The sequence below is a fragment of the Amphiprion ocellaris genome, chromosome 8 (genome assembly GCF_022539595.1).
Source record: "Amphiprion ocellaris isolate individual 3 ecotype Okinawa chromosome 8, ASM2253959v1, whole genome shotgun sequence".
NCBI classification, from domain to species: domain Eukaryota; kingdom Metazoa; phylum Chordata; class Actinopteri; family Pomacentridae; genus Amphiprion; species Amphiprion ocellaris.
This window is the reverse complement of record NC_072773.1, coordinates 29,749,718-29,769,301: the sequence shown is the minus strand read 5'-3', so window position 1 is coordinate 29,769,301 and position 19,584 is coordinate 29,749,718. Positions and strand designations below refer to the sequence as shown.

Below are 19,584 nucleotides of genomic sequence, written 5' to 3'. Positions count from 1 at the left end.
GTTGGGGGGCTTGTGGGCAACTCCACCCATTCCCTGACTTCTACACCCGCCTACCTCCTTGAGCCACATCCTCATCTTTGTCAGGAGTTTGCACAGATAATCTTGATTCAGTGCAAGCAACACATTCCCTATAATTGCATTTTCAATTAAATCAGTGCAAAATACACATACAGAAACCTCCATATATACAGAGTAAATTCATACAATCTAACTTTTTATTTCTACACAGTAGCATTAGCGCCCTCTAGTGGATGCCAAGGGGTAAATACACAACCAAAACAGGTGGTGATGTGAAGGATGGCATGACTTTATTGTGTCCATTGCTCAATGTTAGACATATGGGATTTGATGTGGCTATAGAGACATGCCATACAACCATTATGAAGCCCACTTTTTCAGCCAAGTGCTCCTTCCTGCAGGAGGAAGACAATAAAACCACAGAAGGATGCTCATTTTCTGCATACAGGGAGGGGCCAAGCTTCCTCTTAGATCTCTCTTTAGTGATTGTTGTCGCAGATGCAGTGACTATTTACAGTGTTTACAATAGTGATGTCATGTACAAAAGAGGAAGAAACCTTTACAAATATTTGCATAAGAAAACAAAACACACGTCTGCTCTTTAAAAACAATGCGAAAAGAGGAAGATGTCTAGTTATTAAAAATCCCTCCCATGGTAAGGTTTAAGCGTGGTAGGTCCAATGAAAAGCAAACTTTGGGAACACACCGGGGATACATGCATCGACATCTCCAGGCTGGTTTCTGTTCTTCCGCTCTCAGGCGACTCCTCAGTGACGTCACGCTTAAGTTTAAAACGGTGTCAAATGGCACACGAGCAGCCAAGTCATGGTACACATTCACTGCAGAGTTGTTCAACACATACATCATCTTTACCAACAGCCTGTCATGATGACTACCCCGTCAAAACCGATAACCCACTCCACACCCGAAACCTGGGCATCGAGGTGATGACATTAAAGTGACATCAGAGTAGGTCAGAGGAAGTAATCGTGTTTCCTCTAAAATCGAGGCCTCCGCGTGGTAGATTAAAGCAGCGCCGAAGCAGCTTTAGGCCAAATTGTGTTTCAGGCACAGATAGACTTAGGCATCATGTCTCTACTTTATACCAGCACCTTCATCGGAAAGCAGAGAACATCTGGACAGAATATGGCAGTCTGAGGTACTTCAGGGTGGAGGGGCTCAGAGTTTTGAGAGTATCTCTACTACCTACAGTTTCCTTCTCTTGCACAACTTTTTTTTAATACTTTCTTCCTTCGTCGCAATAACAGTCAAGATGTGAGCAATAAATACTGTAATCCACTGCTTTCTAACGTATTTTATGTGCAAATCAATGAAAGAAAGGAATGGGAGGAAGCCAAACAATGCATGAGAAGGAAACTGATCTGCAATTTGAAAAAGGTTATCAAAGATATAAAAAGGAAATGCAAAAGGGAAGGAAAATGTTACTTGTACATTTCTTTTTTTTTTTTAAACTAATGGTGTCTACTTCTTCTTGCGAGATGATGAATGAAAATTGACGGAAACGGTCACGACGGTGCTGTTAATGCCTCTCGGACTCGATGGCATCTCGAGTATACACTGGTGACATTTACTGTATACAGGCAATCATTGAAGATGACTCAGTACAAAATCCTACAAAATCAAGACTTTCAAAGCTGTATCCTCAGCTATTACAAGAGAAGTTGGTTTGAAAACTCATCTAAATACAGAATATATGCAAGCATAGCCAGAAATGGTAGGCTGTTTTGGCAGACAAGCAGTTTTTTGTTATTTTTTTATGTGTGTGAATACAATACAGTATGTTGAGCTGGGTTAGTGTCAGTTTCTGTGGTTATGATATCAGCACACCTTTGGCTACCGAGTCCACCGATGGTGACATTTTTGATTCAAACCGATTCATTTCTTTGTTTGCCCATGCATGCCACTCCTACAGCTTCACAGTTCTGATATTTGCTCCGGGATAAATTGACAAAACTGGCTAAACTAAGAGGAAGAAAACATTCAAGGCCATTTTCATAGTAGCTTCTGAGTGTGTGGTAGATTCTACTGAGCACCTTTGATAAGACTGAATGCACCAAAAGAGCACTGAGGCAGGAATCGATGCTGCCATCTACAGGATTTAATATTGAACTGCATGGCTTGGCCAAACTGATGGTCCCCTATTTGATACATCACCTACCGACACAGCCTCCTAAAATCCAATTATCACAAGTAAAAAATAAAGTGCATTTTAGCTGCTGTCGAGTGATGGTTCTACTGCTAGAGGAGTCACGCTGTGTTGCTTTTCTTTTTTCTTAAGTGAAGTATGTGGCCTCAAAGAAAACCAGTAAGCACCAATAGTTGTAATGAAGGATGGGACAGTTAAAAAAAAAACTAAAGAAAGGGAAAGAAATGGGTCTTGATCAACAGGACTATAGGTAATATTTTGCATCATACTATTCCGGTCACCATGCACTTGCAGAGTCAACAACCACCCATCTGGGACAAACTGAGGGCAAAGAGAAGACAAGTCGACATCTTTCCCTGACTTGATCGTCACAGCTTCCTATGAGAGCAGTTTAATTGTCTTTCCAATGTTCTGACAGCAGGGCAGAGCAAACCCTTTGTCCATAATCACTCTATCTTTCTGTAGATCCTTTACATTTAGCTTTGCGACTGCTCACTGAGCACACCATAAAGTTCATTATTGAATCTGAATTCTCATGGGGGCTGCACTCGTGTCAGCCATAATGTGGAGTCCACAGTTCCTTAGCTTTATTGACAAACCGATCAGAGTGTAGCTTGCAGAGTGGGATCCAGACTGCCTTCCCTCTCTGGAGACTCTATGTAGTTGGCTGACTCCTGGAGTTTCAGCAGCATGGCCATCTGGGAGGGAGGAGACAGAGATTCAGAGCGAGGCAAACTGCAGATTTACAGACGCATCTTGTTTTCCAGGGTCAGAGTTGACATATATATGAAACACTGTATGTCTTGAAATGTTTCTATTTTGTATACATTAAGCATTATGGCAACCTGCCATTGATATTCAAGTTATTAACATTTCAGCTACATGTTGCAGCATCTTTGGCTGGAAACTGAACCTCTAGGACAGCACCTTGCATGGTACAATCAGTCCATGACTGTATATGTGTGTAAATGGGAAAATGAGAGGCAAATTGGATAAAAGCACTACATGAATGCAGCAATTTACATCAAAATACTGTGCCACTAACACTTCCACTTTTACTGTATCACATTAAAAGCAAATATACAAAGAAACAGGACTTTTATTGAAGCAATCACAGGGAATGTTACGGTTTTTGTATATATTTATGAGAAGTTTGCACTGACACAGCTGTTTTTAATGTTTTTAACAGTAGATTGTTTTGAAATATTTCACAGTCACAAAGAGCTGCAGCCAGGCTCCTCCTACTGCATCCTATTGCTCTGTGGTAAATTACTGGTTGATGTCTTATTAATACTGAAACTGTTTTAGTTTGTTTAGCTGGGCTGCAAACACGTACATAACCGCAAATGCACCACTTGCTCTTATGTGGTCTCCAGCAGTTGAAGGATGCAAAAGTCTAGTTATAAATAACCTTCAATAAGTGTGGTAGGTAGAAGCAAGGCACAATATTCTAAGTCGTGCTCAAAGTTATTGAACACATCAGCGCTAAATTGTCCATTTACATTACCCTTACTATCTGCTCATGTTATTTACTAATAATCTAACATTGTGCCACACTGATTACATTTGCTCTTTGCGATACTGAATTACCTTTATAGTGTTTATGTTTTCCCCAAATTATTTCAGACAGTTAATGCAGGTAATACTCTTTATCTGAGACCACTGAGCAAGAATATTTGCGATGAATTTTTCCCTCATACCAATTTAAAAGTATGGAAACATGACAACAATGCTCATATACGCTTTGAAAAGGGGAGGTGTTATTGACTGACTGCAGTAATATGGCACATCTTGCTGCGTTCTTTTGTAGCCTAAATGCTGTCTGTGGTGTTCCATGTTATATTTTCACAATCTTTTTTCTTCTTCTTTAGACCTTTAAGTTGAACAGCGGAGGCAGAGAGTTCGTCATAACTCATAGTCAGGCAACATTGTGCTTTCGGTGACACAATTCTTGGACTGAAATGCATCTCATAGCAAAACGTGGACTCACCAGTGGGTCTGACTCCAGTGTGCTGGGTGGAGGTGTATCTTTGGGGGGCTTCTTCTCCTCACTAAGTGGACCTATGCTGGGGGGAGGTAGGTGAAAGAGCCTGGACTGGTCCTGCTGTGCGTTGGGCCAAGGGAGGGTGCCCCTAACCCACTCGACTGGATCCTCCCATACTGCTTTGTGACCGTGCACCTGAGAGAACAGACAGAAGTCCATTGTAAAACAGTATCTGTCTTCTGTTTGATAGCACTAATGTAACACTTTGGAGACATCTGTGTCACCTTGATGCCGTCTTTGGCTCCCTCCTGCAGGTACGGTATGATGGAGTGGTTCCACAGGTCAATGAACCACTGCCTAAACTCTGCCACTGACACTGGGCATGACAAGAAGAAGCAGGGACCTGGGAGAAGCAACATCTACTGTTAACAAGCCTCGATCATACTAAACGCTTTGAATACCCACCAGTTTCTTTTCGGACCCAACACCGCCTCAGTCAGCCTTAACTGCGTCCACTATATCTCACCTATGAGGAAATCTGAAGTGCTGTGTTTCTCCAGGAACGTGTGCAGGTGATACCAGAGCTGAGGTATCCAGTCGAGAACACGGAGGAGAGCCTGGTGCCGGGCCGAGTCCTGCTCCTCCTCCTGGTAGGCCTCCACAGCTTTACGGTGCAAGTACCTCAGCAGGAACCCGTTTGCTGGTTCCACGTTGTTGGAGAACATCACCATCCTGCGACCAAATTCAAGCAGCATTACTTTTTTTTTTCAATATGAAAGCATTATTTTGTTTTTAACAAAGCCCCAGTTAGGAGGAACTAGTGTGAACTATATGGGACTCTGTGCTGACCTGAAGCTGAGGTGCAGCCCATGGTTAGACGACATCTTCGCAGGCTGATTGGTTGTTCCAATAATGTAAGGACTGAAACATCAACAGAAGAAATTATGTTTAATTTTCAACAGATATATCTTATTCAACTCTTGGTGGTTGTTTGAAGTAACTCACCATTTGTGATACTTGCAGGTGAGCGCTCCATTAACAAGCTCAGTGATGGCCGCTGAGTCGCTAATGTCGTCTATGATAACAACCAGCGGCAGTTCTCCTCCGCTCTCTCTGTCAATCTGATTTGCTAGATTTGACAGATACAACTGCAAGTCCTGCGAAAGCGAAGAACAGCAAACAAATAATTCTGTGGGTCTATGAAAGAGAGAAAGCTTGAAGAGAACAGCCTGACAGGAAATCCTGAGTCATGTTCTACCTTCTGCGACTGGCGGTGCATGTTGAAGGTGACAGCAGCGCTCCGACCCAGGAGACATGGCTCATGGACGGCCTCAGATGAGTCGGTCCGGCTGCGCTGCAGGAGGTAGTGGGCCAGACGCTGAGCTAGGTAAGTCTTTCCCGTCCCGCTGGGCCCGGACAGAACAAGACGCCTGTGCTTCATCAGCAAGCTGATGTAGTGCAGCATCATGGGCTTTGGAATCAGAGTCTCGAACACCAGCGAGTCAACACATTTTTCTCTGAGACCTAAAGAGCACACACAGGGGAAAGAGAAAGAGGAAAAGCAACCGTCACAATTGCAATTTTGTGTCTTAATTACATTTTTAAGTCCCATTGTCATCTTGTGGCAATTCATTAGCACTCTGACATCCACCGAAAGACTCCTTTCATTACAGATTCTAAAAACTTGGTTATCAGTGTCTTATGCACACCAAGAACATCACCCAATTTTGATAAAATATTGCTTGAAGTTTTTAATAATGTACTGAAATAAATTAAGTGGCTGCTCTTGAGTTAGAAAGTTGCAAATCCGAAACTTTACAAAATGGTTTCCAGTAATTGCTTCGTCTACACAGTTTCAATCAAAACCATATTGGTTTCTAATGGACTGAGAAACTAAGCACAAAGCCTGGCTGCATTTGTTATATCTACTGACCTTTCAAGGTGACAATAATATGAGCGGGAACATTGCCAAGACATCGATAAGGTGACGTTTGGGGTTTGTCCCCTCCAATCACCCTCTGCCCTCCCTGGGTCAGCTGGTACATGTGCAGGGAATCGCAGGTTAAACCGAGGCTGGATGTCGGGTCCACTTGAGTCAAATAGTCCTGCACAGAAGAAAAAAAACTCTACAATCAACATGTGTGAGGATTGAGTGACCAAATCACAGCCAGCTCATCTGGTAAAATATTTGTTTATATCTACAAAGTCAAAGGAGACACAATTACACTCACTTTAAAGGTCTTAGTTATGAGGGAGTCGAGACAGGCCCAGTCGGTCCTGGCACTGACCAGAACTGAACCCAGATAATATTCGTGCTGCTGTTTACTGTCCTGCAGAGACAAACAGGGAAAGTGTGCACAGTTTCCGCCTGGTTCCATTTTACACTGTTAACATTATTGGATTTTGCATCTAATAAAGATGTTTACCTCTGCTTGATCTCCAATACGAACCAGCACTCGTGCGCATACTTCTTCACGCTGGGAGGACACACTGAGCATGTCACCAGGACACACTTCTATAAGAGAGGAGGCCATGAGGAATACGGACATGCTGCACATCTCCATGAGCTAGATATTGTTGAAGGTTTTGCTTTTGCTTTACCTGGATCTTTACAATCATTCAGACTGAGACTGAAGGACTTGGTGAGGGACATAGACATTGGCTGTCTCAGTGAGGGCCCCAGGAGAGAGGCTAGGCCTGAAGGCTGGGAGGTGGAGGAGGTGGGACCTGAACCAGGGAGGTGGAGCTGACTCCCGGTTTTCAAATGATCATTTTCCGCCTTCAGGTTCTCCACCGTTGACTAAAACACAAGCAGATTAGAAATTTAAATCCAAGTTGTATTAACACACAACTGCAGTATCACTCATGGATATACTGTACGTTACTGAACATACACGCAAAACAAACCTGCATGTTGTTCATGGCTTCTCGGAGCTGCTCCAGCTGATGTGCAGAGTTTAAGGCCTCTAGTCGGATGTCCGTCAGCGCCCTCTCTTTCTCCCACAGCTCTGAGCGTAAGTCTGATACTGCTGTTTCCTCGTTGTCTCCCTCCTCTGTAGTTTCCATGATCCTGGAAGGGCCGAGATGCTCTCATCAGAAGCAGAAAGCAATAAAGGCTAAACTGGCAATCTCACGATTTGAGCTAAAAGGCTGAGGTGGAAGGTGTTTGTGTACTTACACGGAAGAGGTGGCAGAGGCTGAGGTTTTGAGGCATGAAGGCTGATTCTCTTCTCCCTCTCCCCCTTCATGAGGCATTTTTGGGGAGTTGGGTGCCGAGGAGTCTGGGGTGGCGATTTCCTCAATGTCGGAGTAGGTTTTGGAGCCTTTCTTAATGCTGAATGCCTTGTTGAAGGAGCTCCTCAGCTACACAGAAACAGAAGAGCAGAGAGACAAACTGAATTTCAGCCTGACAGTTAAACCTCTATTCAGTGGATTTCTGTGATTGTAACCGAGAGGACAAAAAAGAGGGAAGTGTTAGAGCTGTTAATTTAACACATGCTTAACATTAAAGGAATAGTTTGTCACTTTTGTACAGTATCCAACATCCTATATACCATCTGTTGTTTTTATATTTCATTATTTGTGTGAAAATAACACATAAAATATAAGGTGAGAATTTGTATCCTAAGTACCAATCTTCCTGTTAAGCCAAACTAAGTCAGTTTTGCATTAAACTGAGAAATATCAGTGAATTTACTTTTATCAAGACTACTAAAAAGCGCATCTCTCAAAATGACAAACTATTCCTTTAAACTGCCATTTTCTGTAGCTTGGTCAAAGTTATAGTCAGTAAATTTAGTACCAGTAAGGGTTACATGGTAAAGCTGGATGTCGGTCACAATACAGACTACACATATTTTAACTAAAAGGTAAAATACACAATAAAACATGGTATAAACGAGGAGAAACATAATTGAAAACTGCTTCTGATTCATTTTGATGATTAAGCTGAGAACTTCACTTTTTATGGAACATCATTTCTGCTGCTTGCCACTCTAACTGAGCTATCTGTACAAATGAAATAACCACAGAACAATCAGTAGTGTAGGATGTCAATCAGCAGAGATGGAGGGTACTTGAGGATGGCGTTGCAGTTTTAGACTGTCCATCATGCTGTACGATAGAAAATTATAGGAGCATTGTAAGAACGCAATGACCGCACTCACCTCAAAGACCTGAAACAGCAAAATAACACAACACAGAGGAGGGAAAGGCTGGTCATACTCATCCGTGCTGCTTTGTCACTTTTATTAAGGAGAATAAACAGACAAAGACAAGACTAATTAGTGCCTCACAGTCTTACCCAGCTCTTTTTCTTCTTCTTCTTGGCGTCTTGGTCCTTCAGGCTGCCTACACTCGACATACTGGTCAAGCTGTTCAGACTGGAGATGCTCTCACAGGAGTTCTGACGTCGAATACGCACGTCTGAAAAGTAAAACTCAACATCAAAGCACTGACAACTGTGCATAAAGAAAGAAACGAGACTAGCTGATTAATGTACAGACCTTTCATGTTATCTGGGGCGTTTAAGGCTCCGTGTATGACGGCCTGCGCTTCTTCGTTCCTGGCCTTCAGAACCTCAATAGTCTCCCGCAGCTCCCCCAGCTCTGAGTCCTGCAAAAACGTTGAATAAATGACAGTGAGTTAGGTTTCCATTGATCCCTTTTGGAAGACAACGGCTTCAACTTTTTACTCCCGGAAAAATATTGTTTTCATTTCACTCCACTATGTAGTTAATGAGGTCTTTAAGGAACTAGGACAAGTTAGAAAATGCTTCTGGGTAGAAACAGTGGAGACAAAAATGGGGAGAAAATGCAAATGACTCACAGACTGATTATTCCTCAAGTAATTAATAGCTCATCACTATGTGGCAGTTTTAATTTATGTCCATCAATATCTCATTCAGGCTTCTCTTTTCATTCGTGCTGTTTGCTTTCTAATTTTCTCTTTTTAATAACTTATTTTAGCACCACTTGCACTACGGCTGCACTACCCATTGTACTTCTATAATGATGTACTGTATCTGCAAGGAAAAATTGGTTTCAGTTTGAAAATATGGAATAGTTTTACTTAATGATTCTACATTTAAAAAAATATTCTAACTATAAAAAGCACACACACTCCCATAAGTTTTGTGGGTTGTGTAAATACTATTTGATGTTTTAGTCAGGCACAACAACTCAAGCAAACAGTATGAGCTCATACACCTGGTGGGCTTGATCTCTCTCACTATGTGAACAGTTCAAAAGAACAAAGAATCCAGAACAACAGAGCCTCTCTGTGCTGCTTATTGTCTGCTAAAGTTGATCCCACTCCGTTCTAAATGGAGCCTGCCGGCCCATCTCCTCAAGGTTAAAGAGTCCGTGCTCCGGGCTTAGCTGCACAGGTCAGTGCACTGGCACGAACAACAAAGACTTTTTCTGGAACGGTCTAGACAGGGCTTTCAGAGGGAGCAGCAAGGCATGAAGCACTGAAAAAGACTCCTCACATACATAGTGCACACCGCCTAAGGCACTGATCGGTTCATTCACACCAAAACAGACACAAAGGCAGAAGAACGCAGGAATGTGATGTTTGCCGTGAGCGCACGTGCGAACTGCTTGAATCAAGCCTTTAAGAGTTTTTCATTCACTGATCCTCTGTCCTGCAGCCGGGGCCTCTAACGTACTTTCAGGCTGCGATCAAAGTCACCTCGCTCCACGTTAGCTCTTAGATGACTGCTCACAAGACGTGCATGATGGAAGAATGCAGTTGGAATTCAGGTTTGCGTGTGTTTGTGTGTAAAAGTGCAGCTGGGATGTTACCTTTTGTTCATGGCTTAACGACAGAGTCTGCAGCCGAGTTGTCATCAGCGCCAAACTTTGCTCGAAGGCGGCCACCAGATTTGCCTGTTTTGAAAAGATGAAAGACAAAAGCAACAATTTATTACACCCTCGACTTTTTATTAGAGTGGTTGCCAATATCAGGGCATCATTGACATAAAAAATACACTCATACTTATTCAAAGAGGGTAAAGTATAGGGAGGCAAATGGGACAAAAAAAAATGAGATTTGTAGAGGAACCGATTCATTTTCTGTGCCCCTTTATCCCTCACATATGAGGTGCTAAAGAGCTGAATTAAACACAAAGGTTGAACAGGATGTCTTCTGTGCAAAATTTCCCTCCTCCCTAATCTCTCTTTCACACACCTCCTTTAGCCTAGAGGAGGAAGGGAAAATTACTTTCTATTCTCCTTTAAAGGATGCATTAATACAGGAAAATAATGTCTTCAGCCCAGTCATTACTCCAGCAGATAATCATGTTGTGCTACGTTCATCTGTTTTGCAGATTCCTTGCCGCTACATACTAAGGTCAAAGTGTAAAAAAAAATAAAAAATCACACACGCACAGAGAAACACTTGATTGATGTGTGCTGGAAGAAGCCATGCATTATGCATTATGTTTTATCGCTGCAATTGGACAAATGAAAATGCTGACAGAGTGGTCATGCAGAAACAGCCTTGCATAGAGGAGAGAAAGGGCGAGGCACCTGTATGTGTGTTTTTGTGTGTGGTGAAGCTCAGTGGCTTGGGGGGGATGGCAGGAGAGTTCAGGAGGAGGTTAGAATTATTCAGCCAAGCGTGGATAAGAACTAGCTGAGAGTGCACAAAAATGATCTATGACTGACACACCACAGCTTGGATTTTAAATCTGTCCACGTCTCTTTAATGTATTGTAAGAAAGGTAAATCATTTGCCTTGTGGGAGAGCTAAAGAGTTAGAGAAATAATGAAGTGAGATGCAGGGGGAGTTAAGGTTTACGCCCACTGACTTGCAAAAAAACACGAGTAAAACCACACTGGCAATAAGCCTATTTATCACTCGTTATGCACCTAAAATTTCTCTTAACAGGGAAAAAAAACTAAATAATCAAAGTATTTTTAATGAGACACCCAAACATTGTCACTTTTTTGCCTGCCATCACTTGTCCAACATTTGTGGCGACTCCGAGTATCAGTTACTTCAGCCTCGAGGTAGATGTCAAGTTGGGCAGTTCGTCAAGATGAATGACAAGTATTGGGGTGTAAAATTAGAGGGAGGGGCTACTACTAATTCTTTAGTTGCCCCGAGGTGAAAGGTTGCATATTGCGGCTTTAAAGATGGTGTTACAATGTCAGTCAGATCGGTGAGCTGTGGGGAGACGGAGCCTCATGCAGTGCTTGGCTGTTTTTGTTTGTTCATTTTAAACACATTAAGCTCAAACGAGTTACTAGTGAAGGTAAATTAAACACTTTTTTTGTATTGAAGAAAGAAAACTACCAAAAAAGGGCTATAGGTGTGTTTTGCAAAAGGGCTGCCATTTTAATTAATGATTACGACGGTAGTAGACAAATAGTACGTACATTTGCCGTCAGCTGTGTGGTCAGGTTAGACACCTTCTCCTGGGACGACTCCAGCTCTCTCCTCAGCTTGCGGATTTGCTGCAAGGAAAAACATTATTGTTGTATTATAAGAGCAAAAAACGACAAAGTAGCCAAGGTCACATAAGCTGATAATGACTGGTACTATACAAGCAAGAGGATGGTGCTCATGAGATGAATAATAGACTTGTTTTCCCCTGCAGAAAACAGGGATGGAGAGCGATGGATGAGAGGGAAGAAACAGATGAGACAAAGAGGGAGGAAGGACACGAAAGAATACACTCACCTCTCCCTGAATCCTTTCCTCAGCCTTGGGAAGGAAGGGGAATAAAAGTCAAGATGGTTAGAGAAGAGAAGAGAAGAGAAGAGAAGAGAAGAGAAGAGAAGAGAAGAGAAGAGAAGAGAAGAGAAGAGAAGAGAAGAGAAGAGAAGAGAAGAGAAGAGAAGAGAAGAGAAGAGAAGAGAAGAGAAGAGAAGAGAAGAGAAGAGAAGAGAAGAGAAGAGAAGAGATACTAATAAGGCATAGTTTCAAGTGTGTGCTTTTTGAAGTGTGAAACGAGAAATAAGCAACATTGTTTACACATCCACCCATCCATCCATCCATCCATCCATCCACATATCCACTTATATGCACACCACAGACTGAGCTGTAGCTACCTGATTCTGCATGCTGCCCACACTCACCGAAGAGTAGGTTGACGAGGCATTGGATGCCAAGGAGAGCACAGACCCATGAACTGTGGAGTAAAAACACAAAGCAACAAAATGAACCAATAAGCCAAATAAGACAGAACACAACTTTAAATAACCGACATGAAAACAAAACACTGGACTCACCTTCGTCATTGGCATCCCTGTCCCTGAAGGATCCGGAGCGAACCATTCCCATGCTGCGGGGACGTTCAGCCAGCGACAGTGTGCTGCCCAGCGGCGACGCCCCGTACAGCTCCATAGAGGCATCATGTGTCGGGATGCTGTTGGATCGAGTCATCCTTGGAGGTCCACCGACAGGGCTGGGTACTATTAAGGGAGCAGAGGGGTCATAATGTGGAATACGCATTAAACAAAAACGTGACCGTAAATATGTCGCGCCTATTATTGAAGTGAGTGTATGTGGAAATACGCACCCATACTGGTTTTAGAGGTGCGGGGCAGGGAGGTGGGTGAGGACAGCAGTGGAAGCGTGAGTGAGTCGGTCATACTGAGAATAGTATGAGAGTGCCTCCTCTCTCCTTTCTCCTTCCCCTCTTCCTCAGCCTGGGAGGCACTGCTGAAACTACAGAGCAGGATACGTCAGTGTCGCCAATATCAAGACAACCAGCTCCTCTAGTGCCAGCATTTTTCAACGAGAAGAAAAAACATTCCAAAATGCTGCCAGTGTGACACAGTGACACACAATTTTGAAGAGATCACGGCGAGGAATATGAGTGACAGAAATGGTGTCTCATAGACATATGGGCAAGAGCAGCACAGTCTGTCATTCAGAGAGGTTCCTATCAATGTGACGCCACAAATGTGTCAAACTATCAGCGCCTGACAATGTGATATATAGGAGTGTGTGTTTAAGTGTGCATGCCTTACCTTAAACCTTTCTTTGGCAGTGTGTTTCTGTCTCTCTGAGAACTGTGGAGATTAAACAACGTCATTATTTAACCGCTGGTGCAGGGAGATATTAAACTCTCAAGAACAGACAGTGGGCACAAAGAAACAGTAAGACTGGCAGACAGCTGGTGTCAGCCAGTAATTATGACTTCAGTCAGTGGGGCCCATGCAACACTGATAACAGGCCTGTAGTAATAACAGTCTAGCAGCCCGTCACTGTGTGCGCATGTGTGTGGTTGCCTTAACTTGCTGTTTGAGTGCAGAATAAAGATACAGTTTTTAGTCTTTTCATGTAATCGAATGCAACAAATGTACCGCCAAGTAGCTATGTTTCTATAACTTGGGCAATATTCAGCAGCTTATTCATGTTTAGCTTCTGTCACTTCATTCTATAGCAGTCACATACAAACAAGGATAATTTAGGTGGAATTTGAATGCATGTCTAAAAAAAAAAAATCTATTCTTCTAAAAGAGTTTTTTCATTTTCTGGGTTTGTAGGGACATGCCATGGCTGCCCAACTTTTGTTAGTTTTAGCAGCATTTTATCATCAAACGTAAACCAAATAGCCTTTGCCTGGTCAACAAGTGGATGAGAATGAGTGTCCACAGCGTAGAACAAACTGAATAAGATATCAAAGCTTCTCCCTCACTCGCCTCCCTTGGGCGATGAATGATGTTGGTGTCGTTCCCCAGCTGGCCAGAAGGTGGAGCTACATGGCTGCTTTGTAAACTATGCATATCTGAGGGTTACTATATGTGCAAAGTTCAAGATCATATTTCAGTATAATTGAACTGACCTGTCGTTGAGACCCACTGAGACTTTACTTCCAGAGCTCCAGCTGGAAGGAGGGCCTCTGTCTTCCTGTCTATCCTTGTCTCGGGACTCGATGGTGGTGTAGCCTCTCACCAAACTCTCCCTCCCCCTGTTTTTCTCTCTCTCCTGGGGCTCTGGGGCCAGACTCATCTGGAGTGGCAGAGACTCCATGCTGCGATGCAACCCAGACATACGAGGGTAGAGCAGGGGAGAGGTGCTACTCTCACTCCGTTCAACCCCCAGAGAGGTGACCTGCCTCGGTCCCAGCCCCATGCCTGAGCTGGAAAAACAGGCCGAAGAGTTCACATTGAGTAAAGGGGCGGGACTGGGGGTCAGGCAGGGGCTAGCTGAGCTGCCTGTAGAACTAGAGAGGTCTTGAAGCTTAGAGTAGGGAGGAATCTTAGGAGGCAGGGAGTCCTGAATCTCCATATCCAGGCTATTAGAGTTCAGCTTGTCAAGTTGGGCCATGGATGGAGGCTTTGCCAGGCTGCGCACACCAGACAACCTGAACACACACAAAGACCATTTTGAAGCAAATGCATAATAAAAATGTATTTTGTATGTGAAATTATGCGTGTGTGGAAATCACATCACATGAGTTGTGATACCTGTGAGTGTTGGGCGGAGGCAGATCCATGCTCTTGCCACTGCTGGGAGGCCTCAGCCCGTGAAGCTTCCCTCCATTCTCTGAGGGCGTCTGAGCAGGACTTCCCTTCAGAGAACCACCTCCACACTCAGAGTCAGATACTACAGCTTTAGCTTTGGCTCTCTCTTTTTCCTTCTCTCTGTCTGTCTGATTGACAGGACTGGGACATGGGATCCCACGTCCCCCTGTCTTACTCAGACCTGTTCCAGAGCCAAGCCCTGAGCCCGGCTCTTTGAGCCTCGAGCCCTGAGGGCCTGTGGTGGAAGGTTTCATTAGCCCAGAGCCTGTGTCCATGGTACTGCTCACTGGGCGAGCTGAACTTGGCCGGGTTAGAGTCAGGGTGCTTGTCTTTGCTGGGCGAGGCAGAGAGCGGTACTGGAGAGACGTCCTGGCATTTGGCGACAGAAAACCACTTTGGTCGCTGCTTGAAACATCCAGACTTGTCTTACGTCCTCCTCCACCAGCACCTGGCTTGACAGGAATACCTGATGTTTTGGGAATCTTCCCCACAGTTGCTGAGCCAGTGGGTATAGCGCTGCCACCCGTACTTGTCACAGTATGTGCATTTGTGCCATTACTGGTAGCAGTGGTGGGTTTTTTGAAACCAAAGTTTCCACCAGTTGAGGGTCTGACTAGGCCAGATGGGGGTTTTCGTTGCTCGCCAGTTGGGGTACCATTTCGATGGTGTTTTCCAGCATCAGAAGAGGAGCGCTGAAGACCTGAAGTCTTCACTGCTAATCGAGACTTATCCATGGGCTTCCCATCTGACTTCACTGTACCTAGAGTTGAAGAAAAGATTCTGATGAGTAGCTTGAACAGTATAAAGCAGTGTCTGGTGATGACTGAGACTAAGCAAACCATATTAGGGCAATATCTTATCTTAACACCTACAAGGTCTGACTGTCTGCTGATAAAAGCAAATCCCTCTGAGAAGACAGCTTGTAGATCAGACTCACAGCCAGTTTTGCTCTCACATACATTGTTATCATGCAGTTACTCCTCTTTTCCATCCCGATGAGCTAAAATTGTTTCTCTTTCCAGAAAGTCCGGCTTTCCAGTAAGTGAACTTCTGCATGTCACAGCTGTGGAGTGCTGAGATTAACATGTGCAGTATGGCTGTGGAAAAGTGGTGTTCACGTTCATGAAGCGTGTCTGCGGGCACAAAACTGCATGAAACGTCCAGTAGAACTGACTTCCTGTACCATTGAAGGCTCTTTGGGGAAAACAGGGTGGTGGGAGAGATAACTTGGAGAAATGGGGGTGATTGTTTTTCCATCTGAACATTTCCCAGTTGGCAAATTAATTGGACTTGTTTGGAAGTTATTAAGAGAATAACACATGTGCACTGTATGTACCACCCACACAAGTCTGCACTACCCACACTCTTAATTTGTATCTAATGGGACTTGTTATGTGAGGTTTATATACAAGGCATTAACAGAGTCAAAGAACTGCTGTTGAATAAGACCCACCGGCGTGCTGCCTGGGGACATCTGGAGTCACTTAAAAGTATTTATAAACCCGCAAAAGACACATACGCACACATAGGGGCAGACATATATACCACAGACAGTTCTCAGTGATCAGATCTTATAGGAATGTGTCACTGACAACACATTATGCCCGGAGTTCTTTTGTAAATGTGAAAATTGGGTTTACATGTCAAGTCATCAACTCAATCCATTGTGTAACCACATACACAACATTGCCCGTTCCAAAAGCATTAGGCTGAAGAAATACACTGTTGGCTATAAAACACACTGACAGACAATGTTGTGTGCATTAATTTTGACATAAATGAAGCCTGATTTACTGACTCAAGCTCCCAGCTTGACATGACAACGTGCAGAGGAGACGACGACTCACTACACGCCTTGACGCAAGAGGCCTGCACGTCTGAAAAAATGGAGATCTGAACAGGATGGTGAAATTCAGACGAGGCAGACAGGAAAATCATTTTCAGAAAGTTTCCAACACTGCCATCTCTGGATCTTAAAGGAAAATGGCTCGATATAAATGCCCCTTCCTTTTCTCTATTTAAGGCCACTGTGCTAAAGGGGAGAGCGGTGGAATGAAGATCTATCTATACTGTACACACACATAAAGGAACTAACACACACACGCACTCACATTCCTATCTATCATTCCCACCAGCTTCCCATGGAGACAAACCACCTCATTGCTTAAGTCCACAATTCTGCTGACGATGTCTCCCATCAACCATCACCATGTGTCACCATGAATATTTGTGGTTGTTAAGATATAGTATCAATGTTTATGTGTGTGTACGTGGGAGGTTTGTGTATATTAGGTGCAGAGAGGTGGCTGAATGTATCTGTAGGTGTGTATCAGGAGGAAGCTGATATATGACCAGTCAGTAGTTCAGCACTGACAAAATGGTAAATACTGCATTCAGTGTCCATATTCCAAGCAAAACACTAATTTGAGCAGGTATGCAGTGTTTGAGTTCACACTAAAACTGGCCTGTAAAGCAGTTCATCATCCTAATTAAATTAGTGTTTTTTTTTCTTTTTTTGAAAAACACCATTATTAATTGGCTCTGTTTTCTAACAATGCAGCATACAAGGAAGAAAAATTAAGGGGAGTGTTGGTGCTAAGGCTACCTTGATCTGTCTCATAGTTATAAATTTGTCTCAGAGGGCTTCATAATCTCAACAACATACAATATCCTCAGAGAGGATGGAGCACCAGAGAAGGGTTTCATCTACAGGACAGATACATGAAAAAGTGCTGTATGTGTGTGTGTGTGTGTGTGTGTGTGTGTGTGTGTGTGTGTGTGTGTGTGTGTGTGTGTGTGTGTGTGTGTGTGTGTGTGTGTGTGTGTGTGTGTATATATATATATATAAATAAAGGGTAAATAAAGGTAAGTAGGTGTAAATTGTATAATGAAGAAAGAAAAGTACAATTTGAGGTAAACAAAGAACATAACATATGATCTCAGTCAATTTTATGTGTAATAATTGCATGACATTGAGTTAAGTTTTAAAGTATTAGGACTGTGAAGTACTGTTTGTCTTCAATCACTTCCTATAAGGATGATAAGGATGATTCTGTAACTAATAGTCATGAATCCATCTATTGACCATATAAAAACTATCATTATCAATTAATTTTTACACATTTTTACATGTTTTCTGCATGTCTCATTATAAACTCAATCAAAACAAGAACTTTAAGTTGTCAGAACTGGTGATTTTCCCTGTTTTCTGGCAATTCATTGCAATAATAATCAGCAGATTAAACTCCAATGAAAATATTGTAAACAAAATTCACTAATCACACTACCTGCTAAAACATGAATGATATTAAGCATACAGAACACCCATGTAGAACACATTTTCCATAATGCATAAATAGTAACACATGGCTTGTTAAACCAATATATGTGAGCTCCTCCAAAGATGTCACCCTCTTTGTGTCTCCTAAATGCAGACACAACACAGTTAAGACACACACAAATACACAGCATCCTGCCAAACCACAGTGATGAACTGAGGCCTCTAACTATCTCAGAATGTCTGCCCCTGATGTGGCTGAACTCATGAGCTCCTCTCCACTGATGACTTAGGAAAAGTTTTTCCAGCCTGTTTTCACTTGACTTCATCATGTGATTAATTACACTCTCATACTTGGTGGCAGATCGAGTAGCCCTGACAGCAGAGTCATACTGCAGACATCAATAACAATAGCAGCCTGGCACACAGATCACAGGCTGGCTCTACACACTTGTTTGGCATATCTGTCATTTCAACAGCTGGCAATGCAAACACAGGAGAGTCCCACAGAAAGTGGACTGTTTACTCAGACCCTGACTATCTAGACTGGCACACAACAGCACAACTAATATCCTGTTGTTTTGGTTGTCTATATGTGTGTGAGAGTGTGTGTGTGCTTACGTAAACAGCACACAGATGGTGCGCTTAAAAGGCAGCTGCACAATCCCCACCATTGTGCTCTTTGTGTGCGAGTGTGTGTGTTTAAGTGTGATGGGTGACAGTCTTCAGGGCTGGCACAATCTCAGACGCACTCACACACTTGCCATTAGAAACACACACTGTCTATAAAGGCCTTTATTTCAGTGCTATAAACTCTCACTGTTCGACACAAAAATAAAGCTTGGATAGGAAGGGCTATAGGAAGAAAAAACAGCGCTGGTCAGTGTGAGTGTGTGAGTGTGTGTGTGTGTGGTTGGCTGGCAGGAAGGGTGTGGGTGGTGATGGGCGTTTGATACATGGCACTGCTTTCTAAAGGCCGGGAGGGTGGGCTGCAGCTGTGGATGAATGCGCGTGACAAAGACAGAGTGTGTCTGTGACTGTGTGGGTGTGAGACCGGCAGAAAGAAGGGAATATTAAAAGACGGCCTGAGAAATGTGTCAGTGTGTTATGAAACCATCTCATACATATATATATATATATATATATATATATATATATATATATATATATATATATATATATATATATATATATATATATATATATATATATATATATATATATATATGTATGTATGTATACTCTGTCTGCGTGCCTTTCTCCACTCACCTGCCACTTTCAGCCCACTCTGAGAGGTGTGTGTGATTGGAGATGTGACACCCACTGGTGGGTTTCTTCCTTTCTTCAGCACATTTCCTTGACCCAAAGTGTGAGGTTTCCTCAGTTCACCCTTCCCTCCTTCCAGAGCCTCCCCTTGCGGCCGCGTCTTTTTCCACTTATTGGCGGGTTCGGACTTCAGACTTCCTGTATCGTAGACACTGCCTCCTTGGCTCTTGCGGCTGGGTTTGTTGTCATCAGAATCCCAGGACAGGCCGCTCTCCACTAGAGATCTCTTCTCTGCATCGGTACGCATCTAGAGAAAGAAAGACACACGAATACTTTGAGACATTATGTCAAAAAATGTGAGACGTGAGTGTATGCACTCTGATCTACCAAA

The 19,584-nt window shown here is 43.2% G+C and overlaps 1 protein-coding gene across 13 annotated transcripts in view; it reads right to left on the bottom strand.

Moving 5' to 3' along the window:
* Positions 1 to 286: 286 nt before the first annotated feature.
* Positions 287 to 19,584, bottom strand: part of LOC111573845 (neuron navigator 1-like) — a 94,382-nt gene continuing 75,084 nt past the window's right edge. For 9 of the 13 annotated variants that reach the window (XM_035951875.2, XM_035951876.2, XM_055012643.1 and 6 more), the window contains 25 exons: positions 19,197 to 19,500; positions 14,594 to 15,410; positions 13,969 to 14,490; positions 13,151 to 13,192; positions 12,697 to 12,845; positions 12,407 to 12,589; positions 12,227 to 12,306; positions 11,856 to 11,879; positions 11,552 to 11,629; positions 9,974 to 10,057; positions 8,675 to 8,783; positions 8,473 to 8,594; positions 7,348 to 7,532; positions 7,077 to 7,239; positions 6,771 to 6,969; positions 6,596 to 6,684; positions 6,401 to 6,499; positions 6,103 to 6,274; positions 5,428 to 5,693; positions 5,175 to 5,326; positions 5,019 to 5,090; positions 4,696 to 4,901; positions 4,454 to 4,572; positions 4,176 to 4,364; positions 287 to 2,883 (listed from right to left, as the gene is read on the bottom strand). In XM_035951875.2, coding sequence (XP_035807768.2) covers positions 2,788 to 2,883; positions 4,176 to 4,364; positions 4,454 to 4,572; positions 4,696 to 4,901; positions 5,019 to 5,090; positions 5,175 to 5,326; positions 5,428 to 5,693; positions 6,103 to 6,274; positions 6,401 to 6,499; positions 6,596 to 6,684; positions 6,771 to 6,969; positions 7,077 to 7,239; positions 7,348 to 7,532; positions 8,473 to 8,594; positions 8,675 to 8,783; positions 9,974 to 10,057; positions 11,552 to 11,629; positions 11,856 to 11,879; positions 12,227 to 12,306; positions 12,407 to 12,589; positions 12,697 to 12,845; positions 13,151 to 13,192; positions 13,969 to 14,490; positions 14,594 to 15,410; positions 19,197 to 19,500 — 4,521 coding nt within the window. In that variant the 3' untranslated portion in view covers positions 287 to 2,787. The remainder of the gene's footprint in view (positions 2,884 to 4,175; positions 4,365 to 4,453; positions 4,573 to 4,695; positions 4,902 to 5,018; positions 5,091 to 5,174; positions 5,327 to 5,427; positions 5,694 to 6,102; positions 6,275 to 6,400; positions 6,500 to 6,595; positions 6,685 to 6,770; positions 6,970 to 7,076; positions 7,240 to 7,347; positions 7,533 to 8,472; positions 8,595 to 8,674; positions 8,784 to 9,973; positions 10,058 to 11,551; positions 11,630 to 11,855; positions 11,880 to 12,226; positions 12,307 to 12,406; positions 12,590 to 12,696; positions 12,846 to 13,150; positions 13,193 to 13,968; positions 14,491 to 14,593; positions 15,411 to 19,196; positions 19,501 to 19,584) is intronic. The other 4 variants (XM_035951877.2, XM_023278189.3, XM_035951878.2 and 1 more) reach the window with 4 other exon arrangements.